We start from the raw sequence: 20,437 nt of genomic DNA, 5'->3' as shown, positions 1-20,437 counted from the left end.
TGAATTGTAGACGGATTGTTTCCTGTCCTGCGAGCTTCTTGTAGAGTGGGGCAAGTCTGTCTGGCAATGGCGGTCGGCCATGCACGAGCGAGCTGATATGTTCGGGGCGGATGCACAGATGCACGTTGGATCGCAAGGTATCATAATGATCGGTCTGGGAGGATGGGACCAGCAGGACAATGGGGGATTGGAGCTTGAAGAAGGCTGTATTGGAGGAAGAATCGAACAAGATGGTCATCGACGAGTGGAAGGCACAAGACACGCGTTCGGATGGTTCGGGTTGGAGGGCGTCGTCTTCTCGGGACTCGACGATCACCTGTCTCCGGATGTTGATGGTGACAGGTTGGGCCACTGCCATGGCTGGTACTATTATAGACAGCAGACTTGCATTAGTACATACCAGGCCATCAAATGGTGCGATGCTGTAAGAGCACTGAACGAGTGGCTGCTGTCGATGCCTCCACAAGGCATCCTTCTCGGGATAGATTCCCGAGGTCCCCTGCGGGAGACGAGCGTCTGAAGACACAAGCACACACAGGATTCCTGCCCTCCCTGGCAGAAATTTAGCGAAAGCCAGCCAGGAGCAGCCTCGACTCTTGTCGGTCGGATCGTCCACAAGTCGACAGGTCGAATATGGGGCGGGCGGGGGGTGAGCAGGGAGTGTGGTAAACAAATGAGGATCCGATCAAGACACGGCTCGAACGAAGACGGGGATGAACTAGCGGGCAGGTAAAGAAGCCAGAAGCTCTGTATCCGATGACAGCCCCAGCGACACCAATGTAGCAGCCAATTCCGTGCCGGCAACGCGGTCCTGCCTGTCTTCGGTCTCCACGGGAGGAAGTCAGCGGCACCACCTCCGAAGCTCAAGAACTCGGACTGGACGAGTCAAGGAAACGTCGAGACTGAGCTTGAGACCCCGTCAGCAGTGCGGCCGTTCCTGTGCCCGAGAAGAGGAGAGTGCGAAGAGGCGGAGTGACAGCGTTGGCCCCAGGGCCCAGGGGACGGTCGAGCTCGGGCGTGACGAGGTCCAGCGGCTTGGTGCTCACTCGAAGCTCGGCGCGTGGGGCTCGGGTCACCCTGTAGCTTGGCGATGGGACGACGACGGGAAACTGGCTTCCTGTGGTGTTTACTGCGAGGGTGCAATGCAGTATCTTGACGCTGGGCTTGTGGCAGCAGATGGGGCGGGCATGGCGGTCAAGGAGGGTGCTGATAGAAGAGTTGAAGGGGGTTAAAGGAAAACATTGGGGTCGGGAATGTGGAAGAGGAGAGGAGTGAGCCGAGATGTGGTATGGCCGAGTGGAGAACACGACCGCCGAGCTGGGCGTTGAGCCGAGTGAGCAGGATAACAGAATCACACCAAATATCGCGGTTGCAATGTTAAGTCAGTATCGCCAGTTCACGAACGATTAGTCACCGCCACGTCCCCGGACGGAGGATCTACTGCAGACGTGAAGCATAGGGTCGACTGCCTACCGTACAAGTCGTGGATGGGAATAAAACTCGTGGATTTTTATATGTTGCGAGTTGAATCTCTCAAACGAAGGAAGGTGAAGAGCAACGCATTGTAGTAGTCACCGTCATGACTTCACTGGATCCTCCTTCGTCGATCCTGTTGAGCCCATCGTCGCAAACCTGATGTCGATTCTAGGCCTCAGCCCTCTCTCAGCATTGGGCTTTGGGAGGACGAATACGAATGAATGAGCATGGCTTCTTTATCGATGCTAGGTCGGCAGTTGTCGACCCGTGGATCAAACTCGATAGGTACCTACCTCTGCCCGGAAAGGGGCCCAGCAAGGTATTCCAGGTGCGCCCTAATCACCTGGTTGGGCGCTTCTACCAGTTGACCACATGCTTGCAATGATGAAGTCACCTTCAACAAACGCAGGAGCGTCGGGTGTCCGCTCTTTCGTGCTTTCAAGACCGGACGCAGTCGACGTCTGCGCTGCGCCCCCGCTAGACTCTGCTTGGGCAGTAGCCACCTCGAGCAGTAGCCACCAGTTGACGCTTGTGCCAGGCGATCCTGTGATGGCTCCAGCGCCGTTCCACGTCACGCACAATCAGCCACTTTCAAGGCAGAGAATCGAATCAAATATAAATGACAAGGACCAAGTCTAATTACACATATTTGTTCCATCAGCGCCGCCATTCAACGGAACTCTCTGCCTCCTTCATTACACTGTTATGATCCTGTCTGGCTGCAGACATCAAACAGAAACGCTGCACTGTTTTCCAAACTCGCACATCACTCCACCTGACTCTGTCAATCGCTAAAGATCATGTCGCTTGAAACCTGCATCAACATGGATGAGCCAGAGGGTGCCAGGATGACTTCTTGCGAGGAAGACAGCGAGGAGACAAATGCAGGAACGGAGAAGTCTCCCGCTATGGTTGTGTTCAAGTCGAAGAACCTGCTGTGGGCAGCTTTCGTTCTGTAAGTACTGATATCACTCGAAGTCAGCCTGGGCCAGTCTTATGGAGAGCTCGACGGAACTGACACCACATGCAGCATCTTGTGCCACAGAATCTTGCTACTCCTCATCGACGCGGTTGTGCTCGGCCTAATGCCAGGCCTCATACTTTCCGATTCCTCCGGTTCTGGTCGCAGTGTCCTATCCGTCTTACCTGTCGTTATTGGAATATCGAGTGGCGTTCTCCGGCTCCCCATGGCCAAAATCATCGACTCAAGTCCTCGTGCATCGGGCTTTAATCTGCCGTGGATTGCGGCCCAGCTGGGTGTGCTCATCCTGCAGCAGGCTTCAACCCTAGCAGGGGCAACCACTGGCTCTATACTCTACGGAATCGGTTCGAGCGGCATGGACTTCATCTTGACAGTCATTCTAGCGGATATGACCTCGATCAAGAACAGAGGTATGATCTTTTCCTGTTCATACTCTGCAGAAGCGCTTCCCACCAATCACTCGCTGCTTTCTAGCTCCAGTCGGCCGAAGAAAAGAAAACACGGGGAAAAAGAGAATCAAAGAAAAGGCGGCACTGGATCTAGAGTTTCTGATGACGCATAGAATCGCTGAGTTGAAATATTATCAGCATTTGCTAACTGAAAGGTGCAAAAGGTCTTATCTACGGCATCTATACAATCCCTCTTATCTTGAGGACTTTGGCAGCACCACACATTGCACAACTTGAGTTGCTCGAATCGCGGATCCACAGGGAAGAGGCCTTGGGTATCTGCGCTATCACTATGTGCGCCGTTTGCTTCACCCTGACTCTTCTATTTCCCCGAGCTCGCTCCATCGCCTCGTACAAAGAGGAACAGGGTGACACCAATTCGACCACCGGCACCGAAGAAAAGCCCAGAGTCCTCGACGCCCTGAGGCGATTCGTGGTTGCACTAGATATTCCAGGCGTCATTCTTGCAATAACTGGGATCAGCCTGCTTCTACTCGCGCCCAACCATGTTCCTGGGACCCAGGAGGGCTGGTCAGCGGGGATCTTCTCGGCCCTGCTCGTTCTCGGATTCTTTAGCATTTCGCTCCTTTATCTCTGGGAGTACTACTTGGGTCCCGCCACTTATTTTCCCAAGTCCTTGATTAAGGATTCGAATTTCGTTGGAGGTTGCGGGGTGGCCACGTTGACGGCCGCATCCATCGCGTGCTGGAGCTCTCATGTCAGCTCGTATCTTCAAGTTGTGGGAAACCAAACAATGGCTGACGCCGACTGGGTTTCCACCACACAAATTCTAGCCTTCGCGTTCTCGGCACCATTATTTGGGCTGTAAGTTGTCCCTGCAGTCTTGTTGTATCAACCCTGTCAGGAACCGACATCTAACAAACCCTTAGCTACGTTCAGCAGACAGGGAAGTACAGGTCTCTGGCCGTGTGTTCCGGTGCCTGCCTGTTAACTATGACCATTGCCCATATTTTCCACTTCCACGGAGGATGGGCCTGGACGGTTTCCCAGATACTTGTCGGGAGCGCGGAGAGTGCGCTCCTCCTTCTCAGCCAACTGGCGATCATGGCTTTCGTCGACCACGAGAACGTCGCCATGGCCCTTGGTATTTGGGGCACGTTCGTTTCAATAGCCGTAGGCATCGGCTCTACCGCCGCCACGACGGTATGGACGTATGGTCTATGGACCCTTCTTCCCGCCGACAGCGAGGATCTCATCCCCGAGCCGCTCGCCTTTCTGGAGAAACAGAAGCAGTACCCACTGGGGAGTACGACCCGGAATGTTTTGGTAGCAGCCTACGAAGAATACCTGCAGAATCTGCTCATCGCAGCTCTGTTCATCGCAGGATTCGCTTTCTTATGCGTGCTTTCGTGGAAGAACATTAATCTTCTGAGGGATACCAGAGATGCAAAAAGAGCAAGAAGGGCTGGAGGCGTGATATGGTAACGAAAGAAACTTGGGAGCTTCAGTGATTGGGACTGTGCGGGAACAGTCGTAGACAGTTCTTCGAACTCGAATTTGATGGCAAAAGAATACCTCGGTCTCGACGAAGCCAATGGACACAGATAGAAGCATTTCTCAATATGAGGTAGACTTCCATCCCACTCGATCATCAGTGCCTGTGCTGTGTCGGAGCCCTAGTCCCATTCGGACTTGAGGCCATTGACACCCGTCTTTAAGAACCCCCGCCAAAATCTTGATGCGGAATCACTGGTGCCGACGCTCCCTTTCGTCACTCATATCACAGTCTGAGATGGCTGTGTGCGCAGAAACGCGGTTGTCCCATAGCGCCACGGTCTGGGCATCCCACTCGACGCGTGCGTGGATATCATGGCTCTGGGCGAAGTGCTACGATTGGAACAACGTTAGCAATGTGGACACGGTCACTGCTATGAAATACGCAGTTTGTATAGGAGCTGTAAGATTGCATCTAACTTGTCTTCCTTGATTCTGACTTTGTGTCTGGTGCTGGAGGTCTTTTTCGCCCAGGTCCGTGGCGACATCTAGTAAAAGGTCCCATGATTCCGGAGCACTGGCCTGGCTTGGGCACACGATATCCGAATTTATTACTCATGAAGTTATTATATTCTAAGTCACTAGCGAGTGTAAAGTATGAATATAAGCAACTTCTTTCCAGCTAACTTAGTTTATAAGGAAAGGGTTTTGGACTTCTTCTTTAGTTTTGTACATGTACGTACATATACAAAAATTTGTTTGATGCTTAATAACTCAAAGCTCGTACCAAAAGAGCAGAGAATCACCAATCATGAGGGATTCATGGACGAACATTCCCCCAAGTCTCCATCCTTCCCCCGAGTCTTTCCAGTTCCACCGACTCTGCCGTGGTGATTGTTTGCACGCCTACTTGACCTGCCTTCGGCCAAAACATGGCGCCTTCGATACTCCCACGACTTGCTGATGTTTCACTCAGTGGATAGAGTCTGCTAGTATAATCAACATTCTTTGGCCTATTGTACCCATTCTCTGGGTCTGTGGGCGCCGAAGAATGCCCTGGTCCCAAAGCCTCAGCCGAGGATGTCAGCTTGATTGATCCAGTGGTAGGACCTCTCGTTCGACGGGATGAGAATTTGTAGAACAGGCCCAGAAAGCTACCCGACTTGTTGGAGCTAAGATTGGATCTCAGCTTCTCAATGAGTGGTTTCAGGAGTGATGGGAATGCTGGGAGGCACGCGCAGATGATCGAGAGGTTGGCCTCCAATGCACCCAAGATGGCGGCGATACCCGCGTACTCAGTGAAATGGGTCACCATCCAGGTCGATCGGGTGTTGTAGTATAAACGGAATAAAGAAATGACGCAGATCCTGTTGTCGCGTTAGTCCTTGTAGCTCCAAATTTCACATAATCTTGCGTTCATCGGAGGTGAAAGTTTCTTACGAGATACCAATAGTAAAGAGGAAAGTTAGCCCAATCTTTCTTTGTGTCTTGGCTTTCATGGACCACACAATTGGAATCGGCATGAGCAAAATGGAAATGTCCAGAGCAGCTCCAATAGCCCCCTGTGCCACGTAAAACACCGACGTGTTGATACACTTGTAACCAGGATTGTTCAATTTGTCCCAGTTTGCCTCAAATGGTTGGCAGCTTGCCAGTGTCGCGATGGTGAATGAGATGCCATAGCCTATGGTCATCGCCATGAGAGTGTAAGCCGCAAGGCGGAAGCTTTTGCGTATGGAGAAGATGGACAGGAAGAAATCCAGCAAAGAGATTTTGACAAAAGTCACTGCCAACGAGCCGCAAACCCCAAGGACGAGAAATTGCTAAGATATTGCCAATCAGACGATGAAATGATGTGGATGCGGCCGAGACAGTTACCTTCTGTGCGAATAGCAGCTCTTCCATGTCTACCATTTCAAGTTGCTGACCAACGCCGCCTTTGACGACGATGTAATTCTCGCTAACCACCAAGCCAAAAGTAAAGATCTGAATGTTATCTTCGTCAATATTCACTCATTTTCACCCATGGTCTTCAGACATACCCAGGAAACGATGATTGTGTAGTCAGCCAGCCTCCATCTTATGTTTCTAGCGTGCCGGGCACAAAGCCGAACCACGACGGCCATGAAAGAAAGTCCGAGGCCAAGAGAGTTCATGGCCAGGATTGCGGTGGGAAACACCATGTCAACGGAATATGGTGCCATGTTCGGGCTTGGCTGGGGATGAGTGCGGAGTGCGAAGGGAATGAGAAGTGCTCAGATGTCGGGTATTGCAATGCGCATTGAGCTTGAGTTTGAGAGGCATCTCATGAGGAGAAAAGCGTACAAGTAAATCTGCATGAATCGTTGAATTATCCAGAGGTCCCTTACCATGGACGATGCGACTTCGGGCTCCCAATCCGGCCTGGAGCTGACAGACAGCCTTGTTGGCCCGAAGTTCCGTCGGAAGTATGCAGTGCGGTTACATTGATTGACCTATTTACATACTTTGGGGGCCTCTTAGATACCCCGTATACCACGGTGATCTTGGTTGCATAAATCCTGCTTTACTCGCACTGTCCTAAAGGTTGCTACATGTATCCAGAGCTCACGGAATCCTGCCTTTGACCTTGGTTACATTGATGTACTGCAGGTATAGACCCGATGCCCCGGTACCCAATGGCCCGCCACATCCAAACGCCACGGCTTCGCCGGCGGCTGTTGGTCCCAGGTGCCTACATCCTCTTCCTCCTTGTGCAACGATTCTTGAGTAACCCACCAATGCTGTGACACCCAATGCTGCAGGTCATGGCCACACGTCATTGGTATAAATCACCAACAGGAAAGGAAGATGACACCCTGCAAGGAAGATGACATCCTGCATGAAGATGGCCTCATCTCAGTCCTGATCCTCCCCGCTCCGTTTCCTGATGGTATTACGCGAGCCAGAATTCTTTGCTGACTTCCGAGTGCGAAGTGGCGGACTTGGCACGACCTGGCACCCGGCTGCATAATTTACGCGCGCATGTGTATGCATGTGTATGCATGTGTTGGGCATGTCTCTCCCTCAGCAAATAACACCTGCCAAATTTGATATAGGGCAACTGTGCCTTGATTCACAGCACCCCAGTCAAGCTTCAGGCCCGCGCGGAGGTACTATGGACAGAAACCTTGCCCAATTACCCCTCTTGCCCGATCACCTTTTGCATACAGACTCGCTTGTGTGGTTCATGCGGTGGAGATGATCGGATAAAGGTGTGAACTGGTAAGGAGTGCGCCGTAGTAAATTAAGACGCTCTCGTGTTGGTGTGACGGAGAATCGATGTTGACAGCATAGTTGTAGATGAACCCTTGGGAATACTTAAGATCAGTTCCCCTCCCACAGTGTCTTGGTTTGGCTGATGCTGCCTGATCACTCCATCATTCCCTAGGCTTCTGTATCACGTCGCCTTCGATTTTAAATTTGAACCAGCTTGTGCCACACGCACGCGTTATCACGCCCCCACGCCACCGAGCTACCTGGCACAATGGGAGAGCAGGAAGACTACATCCTCGGACGGAATTTTTCGGCGAATGCGAGGTACGGAGTAGTATTGCCGCCGATTCCTGTGTACTAGGCACCAGAGCATTGCACTAATGATAACACATTTGACGGCTAGACTAAATTTGCAGTATTTCTTGTGGAAACAGGGGGGGTATTCCCTGCACCCACAGATCCCAACCCACACCGAGAATCTGCGTGTCGCCGAGATAGGTGTTGGCACCGGGTCAGCTTTACTTACTGTGCACCCACATAGTGCAATCTCGGCTGTGCTAACCGGAAAGATAGGATCTGGCTTGTTGACCTCGCAAATCACCTCCCTAAATCAGCGTGCATCGATGGCTTCGATATCGATCTGACACAGTGCCCGCCGAAGGAATGGTTGCCGCCCAACGTCCATGTGCATAATCTCGATTGCTTGGCAGATTTGCCGCAGCAGTTGCTTGGAACATACGATATCGTTCATGTTCAGCTCTTCCACCTGGCTGTTCATAACAATGATCCCGAACCAATCATCCGGAACCTACTGGGGCTATTAAGTGAGTCAGCTCTCAGGAATGGGACAACCGAATTGATTTGCTGGTGCTGACAAGTAGTGTCACACAGAGCCTGGTGGTTGGATCTCATGGGGCGAAATCAATTACAGCCACTGGAAGATTGTGCGGACAGAGCAGGGGGAGAATGTACCAGACAGCCTGACTCCGCTTTTAGCAATGATTGGCACTCTGGGTGGGACAAGGCCCAACTGGGCAGCTGACGAGTACGTGAATATGGGCAAGGGAGGCATGAAATTTCCGATCACTGCTGACCTTCCTTCAGTTGGCCAATCAGGCTGCCCGATTTCTTCAACAATAATGGACTCGTGAATATTACCACTGACAATAGACCATTCCCATTGGAGCTCCTCCCTTTCCAACTAGACACGGCGCTAATGGCCTCTGAGGAGGTCAGTTACAAGGTTTTAGATCCTATGAACAACGGCTCGGGTGACCGCTGCAGAGAGTTGATCTCTGAGGTGTTCAAGCACAGACAAAGTCTTGCTTACAATGTCGGGCGTCTCACAGTCATTGGGCAACGTCAGCCTGATTCAGTTTGAGTTTGGTGAACACAGTGGGAACTCACGGCATCTGACTTTGCGCCACACTGGTTGGCTGATGTTCAAAGTAAGAGCAGCACTAACAACATCTTTCTACACAACACAAACAATAAACACTTGGAATTAGGTTATGCCAAAAGGTGCCAATTGTTTTTCGTAGATAAACAAGCTAGTAGCCATGACAAAGACTTGTGAGTTTCACCTCCAGAAGTAGATTTTGAATGGAGGTTGGTACTCAACAACAATTGCAGTGGAGGCGGAAGGAGCAAGCAGGCCATCCATTTACCAAAGTAAGAGACAACTTGGACGAACTGGATCTCAAACTAAAGTGATTGGGTTCAGCGCTTGAGTTACACATAACTAGGATTAACTTTGATTGACGATAATCTTGTATTCATCGTTTCTGATACACCTGATCTTCAAAAACATACTACGATTGCAATGATAGTAGTACTTCTCGTTGCGATGGGCCTTGCCTGCCTAAGACTCAAGCCTCCCTATTCGCCTCCTCGATCAGCGCCTTAGCAAGCCATTCAGGCTGGCTTACAAATGGAGAGTGCCCAACATCATGCCTGATGACATTGTCGATCTTGTGCTTCCCACTCCCCTTCGCTGTCTCAATGAGGTACTCGATGGCCGCTACGGTGCTGGGCTTGTCGCCCATACAGAGGATATAAGTTGTGGGAATTATACGCCATGCAGCATAGGTAGTTGTGCTCCTGTAGTACTTGTCAGACCACACATTCATGGGCAGATAATGGGTGTGAAAACATCATTTCAGCGATCTCTCTTGTTAGTCTCTTTCGTGAAGCCGGATTATACCTGGCCCTCGAGCTGTTTGAAGGTGGGAGGAATAACAAGCAACGGCCCTTACCAAAATGAAGCAAAGCTCTGTGGTTGCAAGTCCTTTGCAAGCTCAGCAACAGTCGCATCATCGAGATCCTGATAGAATATATCCTTCGCATCCTCAGGAGCAACAGTGATTACCCCAGTCTATTATTGTAAGTAAGTTTGCTCATACAAGGAAGACGTTTCACATACTTCAAGATTGGTCTTCATCTGGGGCACCATGTTATCCCGAGTGCCTTTTGGTGAGTGTTGAAATCCCTCAGGAACAAGAAAAGCGGCAATATACACCAATCTAACAACACCACCCTTCAACCCCTTAGATAATGACGCTTCTTTGTCTAAACCTTCCAGTGCAGTTCCGCCGGTCATACCACTAAAGCTGTGGGTAACGACAACAACATCATGCTCCTGAATAAGGCTAGAAACAGTGTTGCGTATGGTCTCAATATCCTGGGACCAGTCTGGGACAGGTGGGTTGGATCCTGAAGATGGCAGGGCCGGAGCAACTGAGGCATAGCCAGCAGCGTCGAGCTGAGCAATGAGCCGGTCCCAGCAGCGGGGAGTGTGCCAGGCACCGTGGAGCAGAACAAAAACTGGCTTGGGCATCTTGAGCTGGATTTCTAGATCGAGGTGTCAACAAAGAACAACAAGCTGACCATCATGATCTGCCTCTGTGGGGACGGGGACGCCTTGCATTTCGACAGGTATATAAGTTGGAATGACACGGTGGATTTGAGAACACATGAAAATACCCCCACTTCTGACTCACCGCTTACTTGCATAACATTGTTTAGCCCCCAATCGCTTGGAAAGACCTGATTGAGCAGGAAATACCCTGGCTGGGCCGTGCAGGAGTGATCTGCTGACTGGCTGCAGCAGTATCATTCGTGCAGGCGAACCAACATTTTCCTGATGATACGTTTCACAACCGCAGCCCACTGTGACTTGTCAAATACAGCTGCCTCGGGGCGCAACGGCGAAGGAGCGACAAACTGTGCCACTAAAAACAGATTGTGCCCCTCCTCGTTGGCGGTGGTGTGACTTCAGATATAACGGTTGCAGCAGACGCATGCAGGCTGGCTTGGCAGGCCACCAACTTGCATGCTCGGGGTTCATCTTTCAAATTGGAATTTGGCTCCGTATCGGCAGGGCGACTTGCGGGAGATAATGTTCTGTGCTTGTGAACCTTAGAAATGTTCTACATACTGGCTTGCAAAATGGTAGAAATCTGAACAGTGCGCATATCCGTATCCAGATTACCTCACAATTCCATACCTAGGTCAAACCCCGTCACCCAGCATCTTCCACTGACGAATTCCGACAAATTAAATAGCGGTAATAAGGCTGAGGTCCATGGGCAGCCAACCCCGGTCAGGAGCTGCCGCCGGATCTGCGCCGCTTGGCCGCGTAATGACCTGTGGACCAAGCTGCACCTAGCAGTCACACAGCCGCCACCAAAGGCAAGGCATAAAGCGCAGCCATCCATACGTTCCACAGCCGAAAGGTCGACTTGTCAGCTGCCAAGCTGCGAAGGATCAAAGTGCGGCATGCAATCCCGAAGCCTAGCCCCCACACCACCAAGCGCGGGCCGTTGCCGACCATCCAGTACAGAGGACAGACCACGGTCCAGAAAGACATCATTACCGCTGTGAAGCAGCGGGCTGCGCCATCTCCAACCGAAAGAGGCATAGACTTACGGTTGCGCTTGAGGTCTCCTTCCTGATCCGCCATATCCTGGGTCTGTACCGTGGAAAAGACCACGGCGGCAATTATGCCAAGCCACTCGATAACACGTCGATATTCGGTAGGCAGCGGTATAACCTGGATCGGTGCATCGAGTGTGACTTCCAATGCACCAGAAGCGAAACAGCAGAACCCAAGTGCGTTGATCACATTGCGGCTGATCCAGCTCCGGTCTGCCAGACGCAGATCGTTGTACAGGTAACCTAATACCATTAGGGACAAGCATTGGCGGAGCCCACCCAAATAAAGACTAGCCAAAAACGCTGCTGGATATAAGACAAACATCAGTGTTTTCGCATGGGTTGGCGTCATCCGGCCAGAGGGCATCGTACGCCAAGGCTTGTTGTGCTTGTCCTCCAGAATTGCCGCGTCTTGCCGTTGATTATCGATGGCGAAAGGAAGCAGGTTGATCCAGACCCAGAAGGCAACAACTGGTAGTCGGGCAACTGTCAACAGGAGTGCCGGTCTTGAGATTCCACTTTCCAGACCCTCTTTCCCGTGAAGAGCAAGGCCATTAAATATACCAAACATGGTCTGAGGCACCACAATGGTTTTGAGGTCGCTGAGTGTGAACAGCCAGACAGAGTATGCATGATAACATATTGTGCTTATTGAGGTAATATCCTGCAGTGGCTTCCCCAGTCAATCAGTATCTTCAAAGGAAAGGAATCATTATCCACATACCGACTTCACGACTTTTCCAGACATGATGATACCCTAGTTTGTAGCTTCGAGAATAACATGAACTTGACGCAAGTCTTGGGATTGGTTGTAATTCGCTGTTGTGTGGTTGCTGGTATGGGAACATTTAAAAGCAGCCGAGGTATCTTCAAACAAACGTCGGTTATTTTCCGTGATGAATTTTATATTTTCTTCGGCGACATCGGGAAGCCTGTTCTTATCAGCGACGGACTTGATCGGGATAGCGTTCCCAATTCATAGTTGCATTTGTTGCCCAAGTGGACCATTATCCGACGCCGGGTGAAGGCACAGCTGTACCCGGTCTGACCACGCAGGTGTGCTGCCTAGGTGGGTACTCATCCATACCCTTTGGACTGTGTGTGGAACGCTAGTATCTCACTTTAGAAGTATCTCCTGGTCATCAGAGGGACGAGGGCTGGATCGGAGACCTTACAGGGACGTTTCATGCTACGATAGGGTAATTATCCTTGTGGATAATTTCATTGCAGTCGAATTCAGCCCCCGGCCCCCAACAATCTCTGGGAGATCTTAACCCAACAAGATATTTCGCTGACATCGTGATATCCGTCACTCCAAAGATTGGTACTACTTTCACTCATCTTTGTTTCTACTCATCTGCTCAGTGACAGTGTTCTTGTATCATTGTCTCGACGCTTGGAATACAAGTTTGCAATCTAGTTTGCACCAGACTCGACCCCTACTTGTTCCTACCTCACACAAGCCTCTGCAGCTACATACCCTTCATCAATCTTTCTTCTAGTCACCCCTTGTGCTTTTTTGAATATCTCAAAGTCATGTATCTTGATTCTGTGCCATCTTGGAACCTGGGAGCATTATGCTTCATATTTGGAGTCATTTCCCATTTGGGAATCTTTATGCGAGGAGAATGGCACATGCAGGCGCCCACTCTGTTCTACTTCTATTCTCTCCTGGCTACAGCTATCTTTTGTCTACTACGCTATGTCCGTGCCGACACCATGTCCAGCATGTCAACTACGGCACACATAATCTCCACGTATATGTGCGGTTTATTCACTAGTATCATCATATACCGCAAGTACTTCCACCGACTACGACATTTCCAGGGTCCATGGGCAGCTGGAGCAACCAAATTGTGGCATGTATGGAAGTGCCGTACCGGTCAGAACTACTTGGTGCTTGAGGATTTACACAAACAGTATGGGCCGATCATACGGACAGGCCCTGAGGAACTCACAATCATCGACCCAGCTGTCCCGCCTGCGGTGGATGGACCAGGCAACCAGTGTACAAAAGCCGTATGGTATGACTTTCTTCTTCCTGAGATCGCTTTAAATACAACAAGAAGCAAAAAGGACCATGATATTCGGCGCCGGATCTGGGACTCAGGTTTCAGCAGCCAGGCAATGAAGGTCTACGAGGCTCGCGTTGTGGAATTTGCAGAGACTTTGGCAGCTCGCATCGCAGAACTAGCTAATGGTGATAACCCTGTCAATGTTTCTGACTGGTTTTACTGGTTCACATTTGACGTTATGGGGGAGTTTGCCTTTGCACGATCGTTTAATATGCTCGGGGATGAAGGGTGGCACCCAGCAGTAAGGCTACTCAGAAGTGCAATGGCCTTGCTAGGACCCTTTAGCCCGGTGCCTTGGCTTGCTCAGATAGCCTTCTATGTCACACCATGGATGTTTGTTGTACGGGATTGGCTGTCAATGATGGAATGGTGCAAAGAGCGGATGGGGGAACGGATAAAGGTAGGTGTTGCCCTCTCTTGTCTTCCAAGGTTGCCTGACCGCGCCCGCTGACGCCATGGCACGTTTTACAGATGGAAGTCGACTCTCTGGATGTGTCTCACTGGCTCATAAATGCTTCATTGAAGAAGGGCTCACTAGAAGCTGATCGCGATTGGCTGAACGGGGATGCCGTCACTATAATCATTGCTGGAAGGTACTTCAATTTTCTATTTCAAGCTCTGGAGACTATTCTACGTCTCAACATGCATTGGCTAAACTGTTAAAATAGTGATACTATTGCTCCAACACTGGTTTTCGCATTTTACGAGCTCGCCCGGGACCCATTGCGGCAAAACAAGTTGTTCAATGAGCTTCAGGGCACTGATATTCATAACCGCACCGAGCTACAACGTTGTGAGTATCTTACTGCGGTCATCAATGAAACCTTGCGTCTTCACCCACCGGTACCTACCGGCGGTTATCGGCAAACACCCGCAGCAGGGATGACAATCGGTGGGACTTATATACCAGGAGGCGTCACCATTGTTGCACCAAGGTACTCGCTCGCTCGTCTTGAGTCCTCATATAAGTGCGCCGCAAGTTGGATACCTGAGCGCTGGACTTCACGCCCAGACATGATCATAGACTCGCGAGGGTTTGCACCTTTCTCTCAGGGACGTTTTAATTGTGTGGGAAAGGCATTGGCCATGAGTGAGATGCGTTTTGTCATTGCTTTATTGATCAGCAGGTTCCGCGTTGAGTTCGCAGACAAGGAAAGAGGCCAGAGGCTGTTTGCTGACCTAAGAGATCAGTTCACAGCAGCTCCAGGTGCCCTGAATCTGAAGTTCCTGCACAGAGCAGTTGATGGATGAATACCAGACGATTAGGTCGATGGAGGTCTGGTCATGGAGAAAGATGATAGTAATACGGTTTTTCATTGTTCACAGCCCGTCTAGTACTGTCTTCACTTTTTTATCGAATTATAACATTCATTCCCAAGTGTCAGTGGCGTGCTCTGGATATATGCCGTACACCGTCGCAGCCGCCGGTCCGGAAATGCCGACACAGGAGCCCGGGCAGGAGCCACATTTGCAGCCACCAGAACTTGATTCCCAGTACATTACAAGCCTGATTGACTCGTAGCTTGTGCATGAAAAGGCCGTTAACTTTCGCGCAGGCCTGGCGGCCTTCCGCAACAGGCTGGTATGGGCGCGGGAGCAACGTGACGAGGTTATCAACCAGGCCAATCAAGAAGGAAAAGGGCGGCACAGGGCACAAGAAGGCTCAGCAGCAACGTACAGCAACAGCCACAGGCCTGATAGCGTAGAGTCAGAGTCTCCAATCTCGCTCGACCCGAGAGCCACTTAAGGAGCATGGAAGAGACGAAGGGCCTGCCCTTAATAAGCTCTGACTTTATATCCAGCCGGGAGAATGCCTAGGAATCAATGGGTCGCAACGGAATGCACGTCAACCCCTTGTTTACGTTGGTCATCACAAGTATCTACCGGCAACCTGAGAGCGGGGGATGACGAATGCGACTCAAGCGTGAGTTCCCGGGATTGGTGGATGCATGGTGGGTGATGGTCAGATCTTCCCTATTGCCGACTCACCTCGCACGGTCAATGTAAAGCGGAAGTGGACTGAGCTCTGATGCCTGGAGCCAGTAGACCGGACGTGTTGAAGGTTGGAAACCCCATGAGCTGCCGAAATCGTCGGACAATGACTTCCAACGAGAGCGACGGATACGTGTTCCAGCGCAATGCAAACGCGAGTTCGAGGTGATCTTCGACCATGGTCTCGGCGTGATGCAACCCAAGCTGACCTAATATTTTACCACAGACTTCATTATCAGTACTACCTCTGGCAAGACACGTTTCGTTTCCACCTTCACCCAGATATACCGCAACTTGAACCTGATGCACGCATTGCGGACGTGGCAACAGGTACAGGGTATGGGAGTCATTCATCGTCCAAGTTCCCTGAGAGGGCTTGTTCATCTCAAGTGCTGTCCACTGTCTGACCAAAGCATAGAATATGGCTCTCTGATCTGTCTCGCCAGCTCCCCTCCACTACACAGCTCCACGGCCTAGACATCAGCCTCGACCAGCTCCCCCCTCCAAATCTCACACCTCCAAACGCCACCTACCATGAATGGGACCTCTACACCCCGCCGCCGGCTGAGCTCCGGGGCATCTTTGACGTGGTGCACATGCGCCTCATCGGCGTGGTCATCAAGGACGCCCAACCGGCCCGCATCCTCGCAAATGTCGCCCAGCTCCTGAGGCCCGGGGGATACCTGCAGTGGGAGGAGCGCTATACCCCAGAGGCGAGGGTCATGCACGGCTCTGACTGGAATTCTATCCCGCCCGCGGACGAGTTCCCCGGGGTGCAGCCCCTGTACCACGTTATGAACGACTCGTTGAGCACGTCGGACGGATCAAGGCTGCTGCTCGGGTCTCGACACTGGCTGGACACGCTGGAGCGGACGATCGAGGACGAGGGGTTCGAGGAGGTGCGGAGGGTGCTGTACCGCGATGCCCCGGCCATGGGCATGTTTTGGAATGATGTGTATGTGGCGTCTGTGGAGGAACTTACGCTGCGTATGTTGGGCGTCGATCCAGTCCTGGGGAACGAACTCCAGGAGATGATTGAGCGGGTCGAGACGGAGAAACGCATGGGGGTGTGGCTATCGAGTCCCAAGGCGGTGTTCCTTGGGAGGCGGAAGGGGTGAGATTTCAACAGCCTGAAAAAGCTCTTTCCTATCGGGATCTCCTCTCCCAGATTGACGAGAAGCTGTGAGTATTGGTTGGGCAGGCGAAATGACTTCTCCATTGTTTTACATGACATGCATTGTTTAAGTGGATTTCGTAATACGTATACATCCCGAAGGCAAACGGTCCCTTCACGCAGTAGTATACGCTCAAAGACCCAGCTTCTATGAGTATTAGGATAAGCAGAGGAAGACGAAACTGAATGGGGTCTTCCTTGTTACGCTGGAGAGCTTGCCTCACTTGAGCAGGGGCTCGAGCATTCAATGTTGTCACTGTGTCTACGTAGCACGATGAGCGGCACGCGCGGCACCCTTGAAATCTGTTTACGGGTATCTGACCATCATCCGTCCTAAACCCCGCAAGGGAAATTAAACTGACGCTTTCGCAGTGAGCTTAGAGAGGGGTCTGGAGGATGTTGTTCTGCTGTTGTAAGTATCTCACGAGGCCACCGTGAGGGCGGCCCACCTGCGTCCAAGGCAACCAAAGAAGACAGCATGAAAAAAGAAAGTACAGAGGTTTGAGAAGGAGGGTTACCTGCTGTTTTGAGTGGCTGGAATCCCGCTGAATGGAGTGGTTATGAATGCAATCCAAGATTTCAAACACGGAAACAGGTTTTATGGGGAAGGTTGTTACAGTCAGTTACTTTATGACTGCATTCTTGACATGGCGATATTTGAGGAAGGGGTTGAATGAGTGTGGATCTCACCGTGCCATGACGGACATGAAGCTCACACGCAAAGTCGATCGAACTTCATGACCAGGAGATAAAACAAGAGTTGTGGGTGCACAGAGATTGACAACATAGCAAATGAATTTATAATTAAGAAAATAATCCAAAAGAGCTTATCTTGAAAAAAACGAATGGGAGAGAAAAACGAAAAGAAGAACGGGTCAATTCTGGTGTTTATTATAGGTCCACAGCATTACGGCCAGAGCGCCCAGCATACCTCAACGTAGTAGGCCACGTCTCGGCTTCGGCATTCGTTCTCTTGGTGAGAGGCTTGGCACCCTTATAGCCGTCCTGCAATGCCTTGATGTGCGAATAGTCGTAGCTGTCCTCACCGAAACTCCAAGCCATGATGCCACCCAGCTGCAGCGGAGCCACAATGTCCGTGAACTTCCTGGCGATAATCTCTGGCGTGTCCCAAGTCCAGAACGTGTTGGTCTGTTCGTCAATGAACCACACCCCGCCCTCGGCTTCGTCAGTCTTGCCGCTCTGGTGGACCCGTTGGAACGTCTCGGTTGTGACGGGTGCCTCGCACTTCCCGTATCCTGCGAGACATCCAGCTCCGCAGTAGTTTTTCGTGGTGCCACTGGTAATTCATGTCTGTCAGCTTATCCAAGACAGCCAAATTGTGCTGAGGACGCGCCACTTGTACTTACCAGTACATCGAAGAACTACAGCATGCTCCGTCCGGGCATTTCAAGTCCTTGCCATCGACGATTCCACACTTTCCGTTGGAAGAGACAGCAGCATCAGTTGGAGGCTTCTTGAGGTTGAAGTCCTCAAACGTAAACACCCCAGAAAATCCGTTATCCGACCCGTCGGCGTTCTCGAACGGCCCAACGGCACATCCGACTGGGTTGCCGCACTTGGTTCCAGCTTGGAGCGTGAACCACTTGGCATAGAATGGGAAGCCGAGGTTCAGCTTGGCGGCTGGTATGCCATTCTTGATGTACGCTTCCATGCCCTTTTTGGAACCGGTGACGGACGCGTGGTGCTGTGTCGTCGCTGAGCGACGGTTCATCAAGTCGTACGACATCACCTGTCGGTCGCGTTAGGCTTTGGGTCATGCCGTGGTATTTAATGTGTGGGGAAATATGGACGCACATTAACAAAGTCGACGAAGGGCGCGATGGCTTGACAGGTAGCCGGTGTGAACGCGCCCATGTCTGCATCTAGTCCCGGTACTGCGATGCTCAACTCTTTCCCGCCAATAGCTTTCTTGATTCCCTCCAAGAATGATGGGTAGTTGTTCACTTGTTCTTCAGGGGTGCTCACAGCATTATCGAGTTTGTAATCAGCGCCTCCGCCGCCAGGATATTCCCAGTCAATATCTATCAAGGGAAGGAGGTGTCAGTATAACAATATAACCAAATCAACGACCCGTGTATCTCAAGAATGTTGACCATACCAACACAGTCAAAATTAAGACGTTGAAGCACACTCGCGACATTGGTTGCGTAAGTGCCCTGGTTCGCCGGCAACACGCCTTTCTCAAAGCCAACATTACTGCCCCAGCCACCAATACTCAGACACACCTTGACATTTGGCGAGAATCGTCCCTTGACACTTCCGACAGCTTCGAATGGTTGCCAGCTTGATGTATTCGCGGCGTCAAGAAAAGTCTCCGGTGTGGCGAAGGCCACAACAGCATGAGTCACCTCGGTTACAAGAGACGGCTGCGGAAGGGACAAATTGTGATACCTGCAAACATTGTGAGTTGCGCAAATATGACAGTGAGTAGAGAGAAAAGAAATCGCCCCATCTCACTGATCATAATACATCACGTATCTCAACCCACCCGCCGCCAAGGCATTGTCGGCCACTAGGGCGAGAAGTGCAATTTTCTTATCAAGTCCTTTCATGGTCAAAGATGATTTAGCAACAGAAGTTCGAAGGGGCTTTCCGATTCTGGTTGATGTGGCCCCCTTTTGTTTCGAGAGCTGGGCACATTGTGCTTAAAGTAGGGACGGCGGCGGGTCCCCAGGTGCCCAGGTGTCATCATTCCCGAAGGCTCCAACAGATCAGTGGTCATCCGCGGGATCAGACAAGGAGGCAGCATAATGTTGGCGGAACAACGACCCGCAGATTTGTCCAACAGCCACGGGCCGTCACCGGGCTTTGTTCAGCTCGGGACCCGTGGACGTGACGTGCGGTCTGCAACCATCCCATATTGCCTCGTTCACGTCAAGCTCTAGCTTACCTAGCAACAATATCGATCATCTTAAAGATAATGACCGAGTCTATAATTAAGCTTTTTTCTATTCGCAAAGAAGATATGTATTCGCGGATTACTCCGTGTTCTCTGGGGACCCAACGGTAAAGCCTGACCAAACACAGCGGCACGGGTCGTCTATACCAAAGAGCGGAAGTTCCGTAATCATTACTCATGGTCCTCTGTGAGTTTGGTTTAAAAAGGTGTGAAAGGGTGGTAGAATGTGGGAAATTCCATTAACGTGACGAGTTCAGCACTGTGACTATTAAGGCCCCAAATACAGTTTGGATGTATAATTATATGAATTGAAAAACCGCTTGGGAGTTTACACATGACGGCACGGCACTGAATTGGCGGTAAAGCCTCAATGAGCACAGTTTGTAACCCTGCTAAGCCTCTTCTAAGACCCCAATGGGAGTTCGAGTCCAGAAGAGGCTTTGCCTAAACAGGCGCAGATGTTCTGAACGCACTTGAAGACGAGCCTGAAAACCTGGCTCACTTGAGCACTGCCACTCTAGTGTGGCCCACAAAATTTGTGCATTAAGTAAGCTCGGGGCTGGAAAAACATGTGGGCTGTGCAGGAGCTCTCTATTCGGCACTGCTGCCTATATTTATGGGCGTCTCCAACCGCCAGCTGAACCCCATGGACCTTTGGGCTGCCTCCTACAATCTGTGGCTCACCTTTGCTTGGAACACATCGAAGCCTAATACATCAACGAATCCTGGAGTTCATCATCTAAACAC

At 51.1% G+C, this 20,437-nt stretch overlaps 6 protein-coding genes across 6 annotated transcripts; 3 read left to right on the top strand and 3 right to left on the bottom strand.

Annotated features, from left to right (window-relative positions):
* Positions 1–1,510: 1,510 nt before the first annotated feature.
* Positions 1,511–4,353, top strand: KVR01_006387 (uncharacterized protein; the record flags this gene model as incomplete). Its single annotated transcript, XM_044792478.1, has 4 exons — positions 1,511–2,431; positions 2,507–2,868; positions 3,072–3,732; positions 3,798–4,353. The coding sequence occupies exons 1-4, from the start codon at positions 2,277–2,279 to the stop codon at positions 4,351–4,353; spliced, it is 1,734 nt and encodes a 577-aa protein (XP_044645190.1). The 5' UTR covers positions 1,511–2,276.
* Positions 4,354–4,973: 620 nt separating this feature from the next.
* Positions 4,974–6,778, bottom strand: KVR01_006005 (uncharacterized protein). Its single transcript, XM_044781718.1, has 4 exons — positions 6,405–6,778; positions 6,241–6,348; positions 5,803–6,185; positions 4,974–5,729 (listed from the first exon to the last, which is right to left on the bottom strand). The coding sequence occupies exons 1-4, from the start codon at positions 6,564–6,566 to the stop codon at positions 5,183–5,185; spliced, it is 1,200 nt and encodes a 399-aa protein (XP_044644808.1). The 5' UTR covers positions 6,567–6,778; the 3' UTR covers positions 4,974–5,182.
* Positions 6,779–9,464: 2,686 nt separating this feature from the next.
* KVR01_006379 (uncharacterized protein) lies at positions 9,465–12,100 on the bottom strand (the record flags this gene model as incomplete). Its single annotated transcript, XM_044783328.1, has 5 exons — positions 9,465–9,696; positions 9,852–9,970; positions 10,019–10,446; positions 11,524–11,772; positions 11,902–12,100. The coding sequence occupies 5 exons, from the start codon at positions 12,098–12,100 to the stop codon at positions 9,465–9,467; spliced, it is 1,227 nt and encodes a 408-aa protein (XP_044645182.1).
* A 753-nt stretch (positions 12,101–12,853) lies between these two features.
* KVR01_005793 (uncharacterized protein) lies at positions 12,854–14,916 on the top strand. Its single transcript, XM_044792832.1, has 3 exons — positions 12,854–14,004; positions 14,076–14,197; positions 14,273–14,916. The coding sequence occupies exons 1-3, from the start codon at positions 13,066–13,068 to the stop codon at positions 14,853–14,855; spliced, it is 1,644 nt and encodes a 547-aa protein (XP_044644596.1). The 5' UTR covers positions 12,854–13,065; the 3' UTR covers positions 14,856–14,916.
* Positions 14,917–15,702: 786 nt separating this feature from the next.
* KVR01_006326 (uncharacterized protein) lies at positions 15,703–16,714 on the top strand (the record flags this gene model as incomplete). Its single annotated transcript, XM_044782622.1, has 3 exons — positions 15,703–15,761; positions 15,823–15,933; positions 16,015–16,714. 3 exons carry the CDS (start codon positions 15,703–15,705, stop codon positions 16,712–16,714), a joined length of 870 nt encoding a protein of 289 aa, XP_044645129.1.
* A 921-nt stretch (positions 16,715–17,635) lies between these two features.
* Positions 17,636–19,907, bottom strand: KVR01_005770 (uncharacterized protein). The gene is made up of 5 exons (XM_044789634.1): positions 19,682–19,907; positions 18,890–19,182; positions 18,586–18,812; positions 18,138–18,520; positions 17,636–18,067 (listed from the first exon to the last, which is right to left on the bottom strand). The coding sequence occupies exons 1-5, from the start codon at positions 19,867–19,869 to the stop codon at positions 17,662–17,664; spliced, it is 1,497 nt and encodes a 498-aa protein (XP_044644573.1). The 5' UTR covers positions 19,870–19,907; the 3' UTR covers positions 17,636–17,661.
* Between the last annotated feature and the right edge of the window lie 530 nt (positions 19,908–20,437).

The sequence above is a fragment of the Diaporthe batatas genome (assembly GCF_019321695.1).
Source record: "Diaporthe batatas strain CRI 302-4 chromosome Unknown Contig00006, whole genome shotgun sequence".
NCBI lineage: Eukaryota > Fungi > Ascomycota > Sordariomycetes > Diaporthales > Diaporthaceae > Diaporthe > Diaporthe batatas.
This window is presented reverse-complemented; position numbering and strand designations above follow the sequence as displayed.

Bases quoted from the DNA above. Each gene is read 5' to 3' on its own strand.
- KVR01_006005 (XM_044781718.1), bottom strand. From the start codon at position 6,566: ATGGCACCATATTCCGTTGACATGGTGTTTCCCACCGCAATCCTGGCC. The intron at 6,186-6,240 runs GTAACTGTCTCG...GCAATATCTTAG, and splicing joins AGCTGCTATTCGCACAGAAG to CAATTTCTCGTCCTTGGGGT. The intron at 5,730-5,802 runs GTAAGAAACTTT...ACGCGACAACAG, and splicing joins CTCTTTACTATTGGTATCTC to GATCTGCGTCATTTCTTTAT.
- KVR01_005793 (XM_044792832.1), top strand. From the start codon at position 13,066: ATGTATCTTGATTCTGTGCCATCTTGGAACCTGGGAGCATTATGCTTC. The intron at 14,005-14,075 runs GTAGGTGTTGCC...CACGTTTTACAG, and splicing joins GGATGGGGGAACGGATAAAG to ATGGAAGTCGACTCTCTGGA. The intron at 14,198-14,272 runs GTACTTCAATTT...CTGTTAAAATAG, and splicing joins ACTATAATCATTGCTGGAAG to TGATACTATTGCTCCAACAC.
- KVR01_005770 (XM_044789634.1), bottom strand. From the start codon at position 19,869: ATGAGTAATGATTACGGAACTTCCGCTCTTTGGTATAGACGACCCGTG. The intron at 18,521-18,585 runs GTGCGTCCATAT...CGCGACCGACAG, and splicing joins CCTTCGTCGACTTTGTTAAT to GTGATGTCGTACGACTTGAT. The intron at 18,068-18,137 runs GTAAGTACAAGT...ATGAATTACCAG, and splicing joins TGTAGTTCTTCGATGTACTG to TGGCACCACGAAAAACTACT.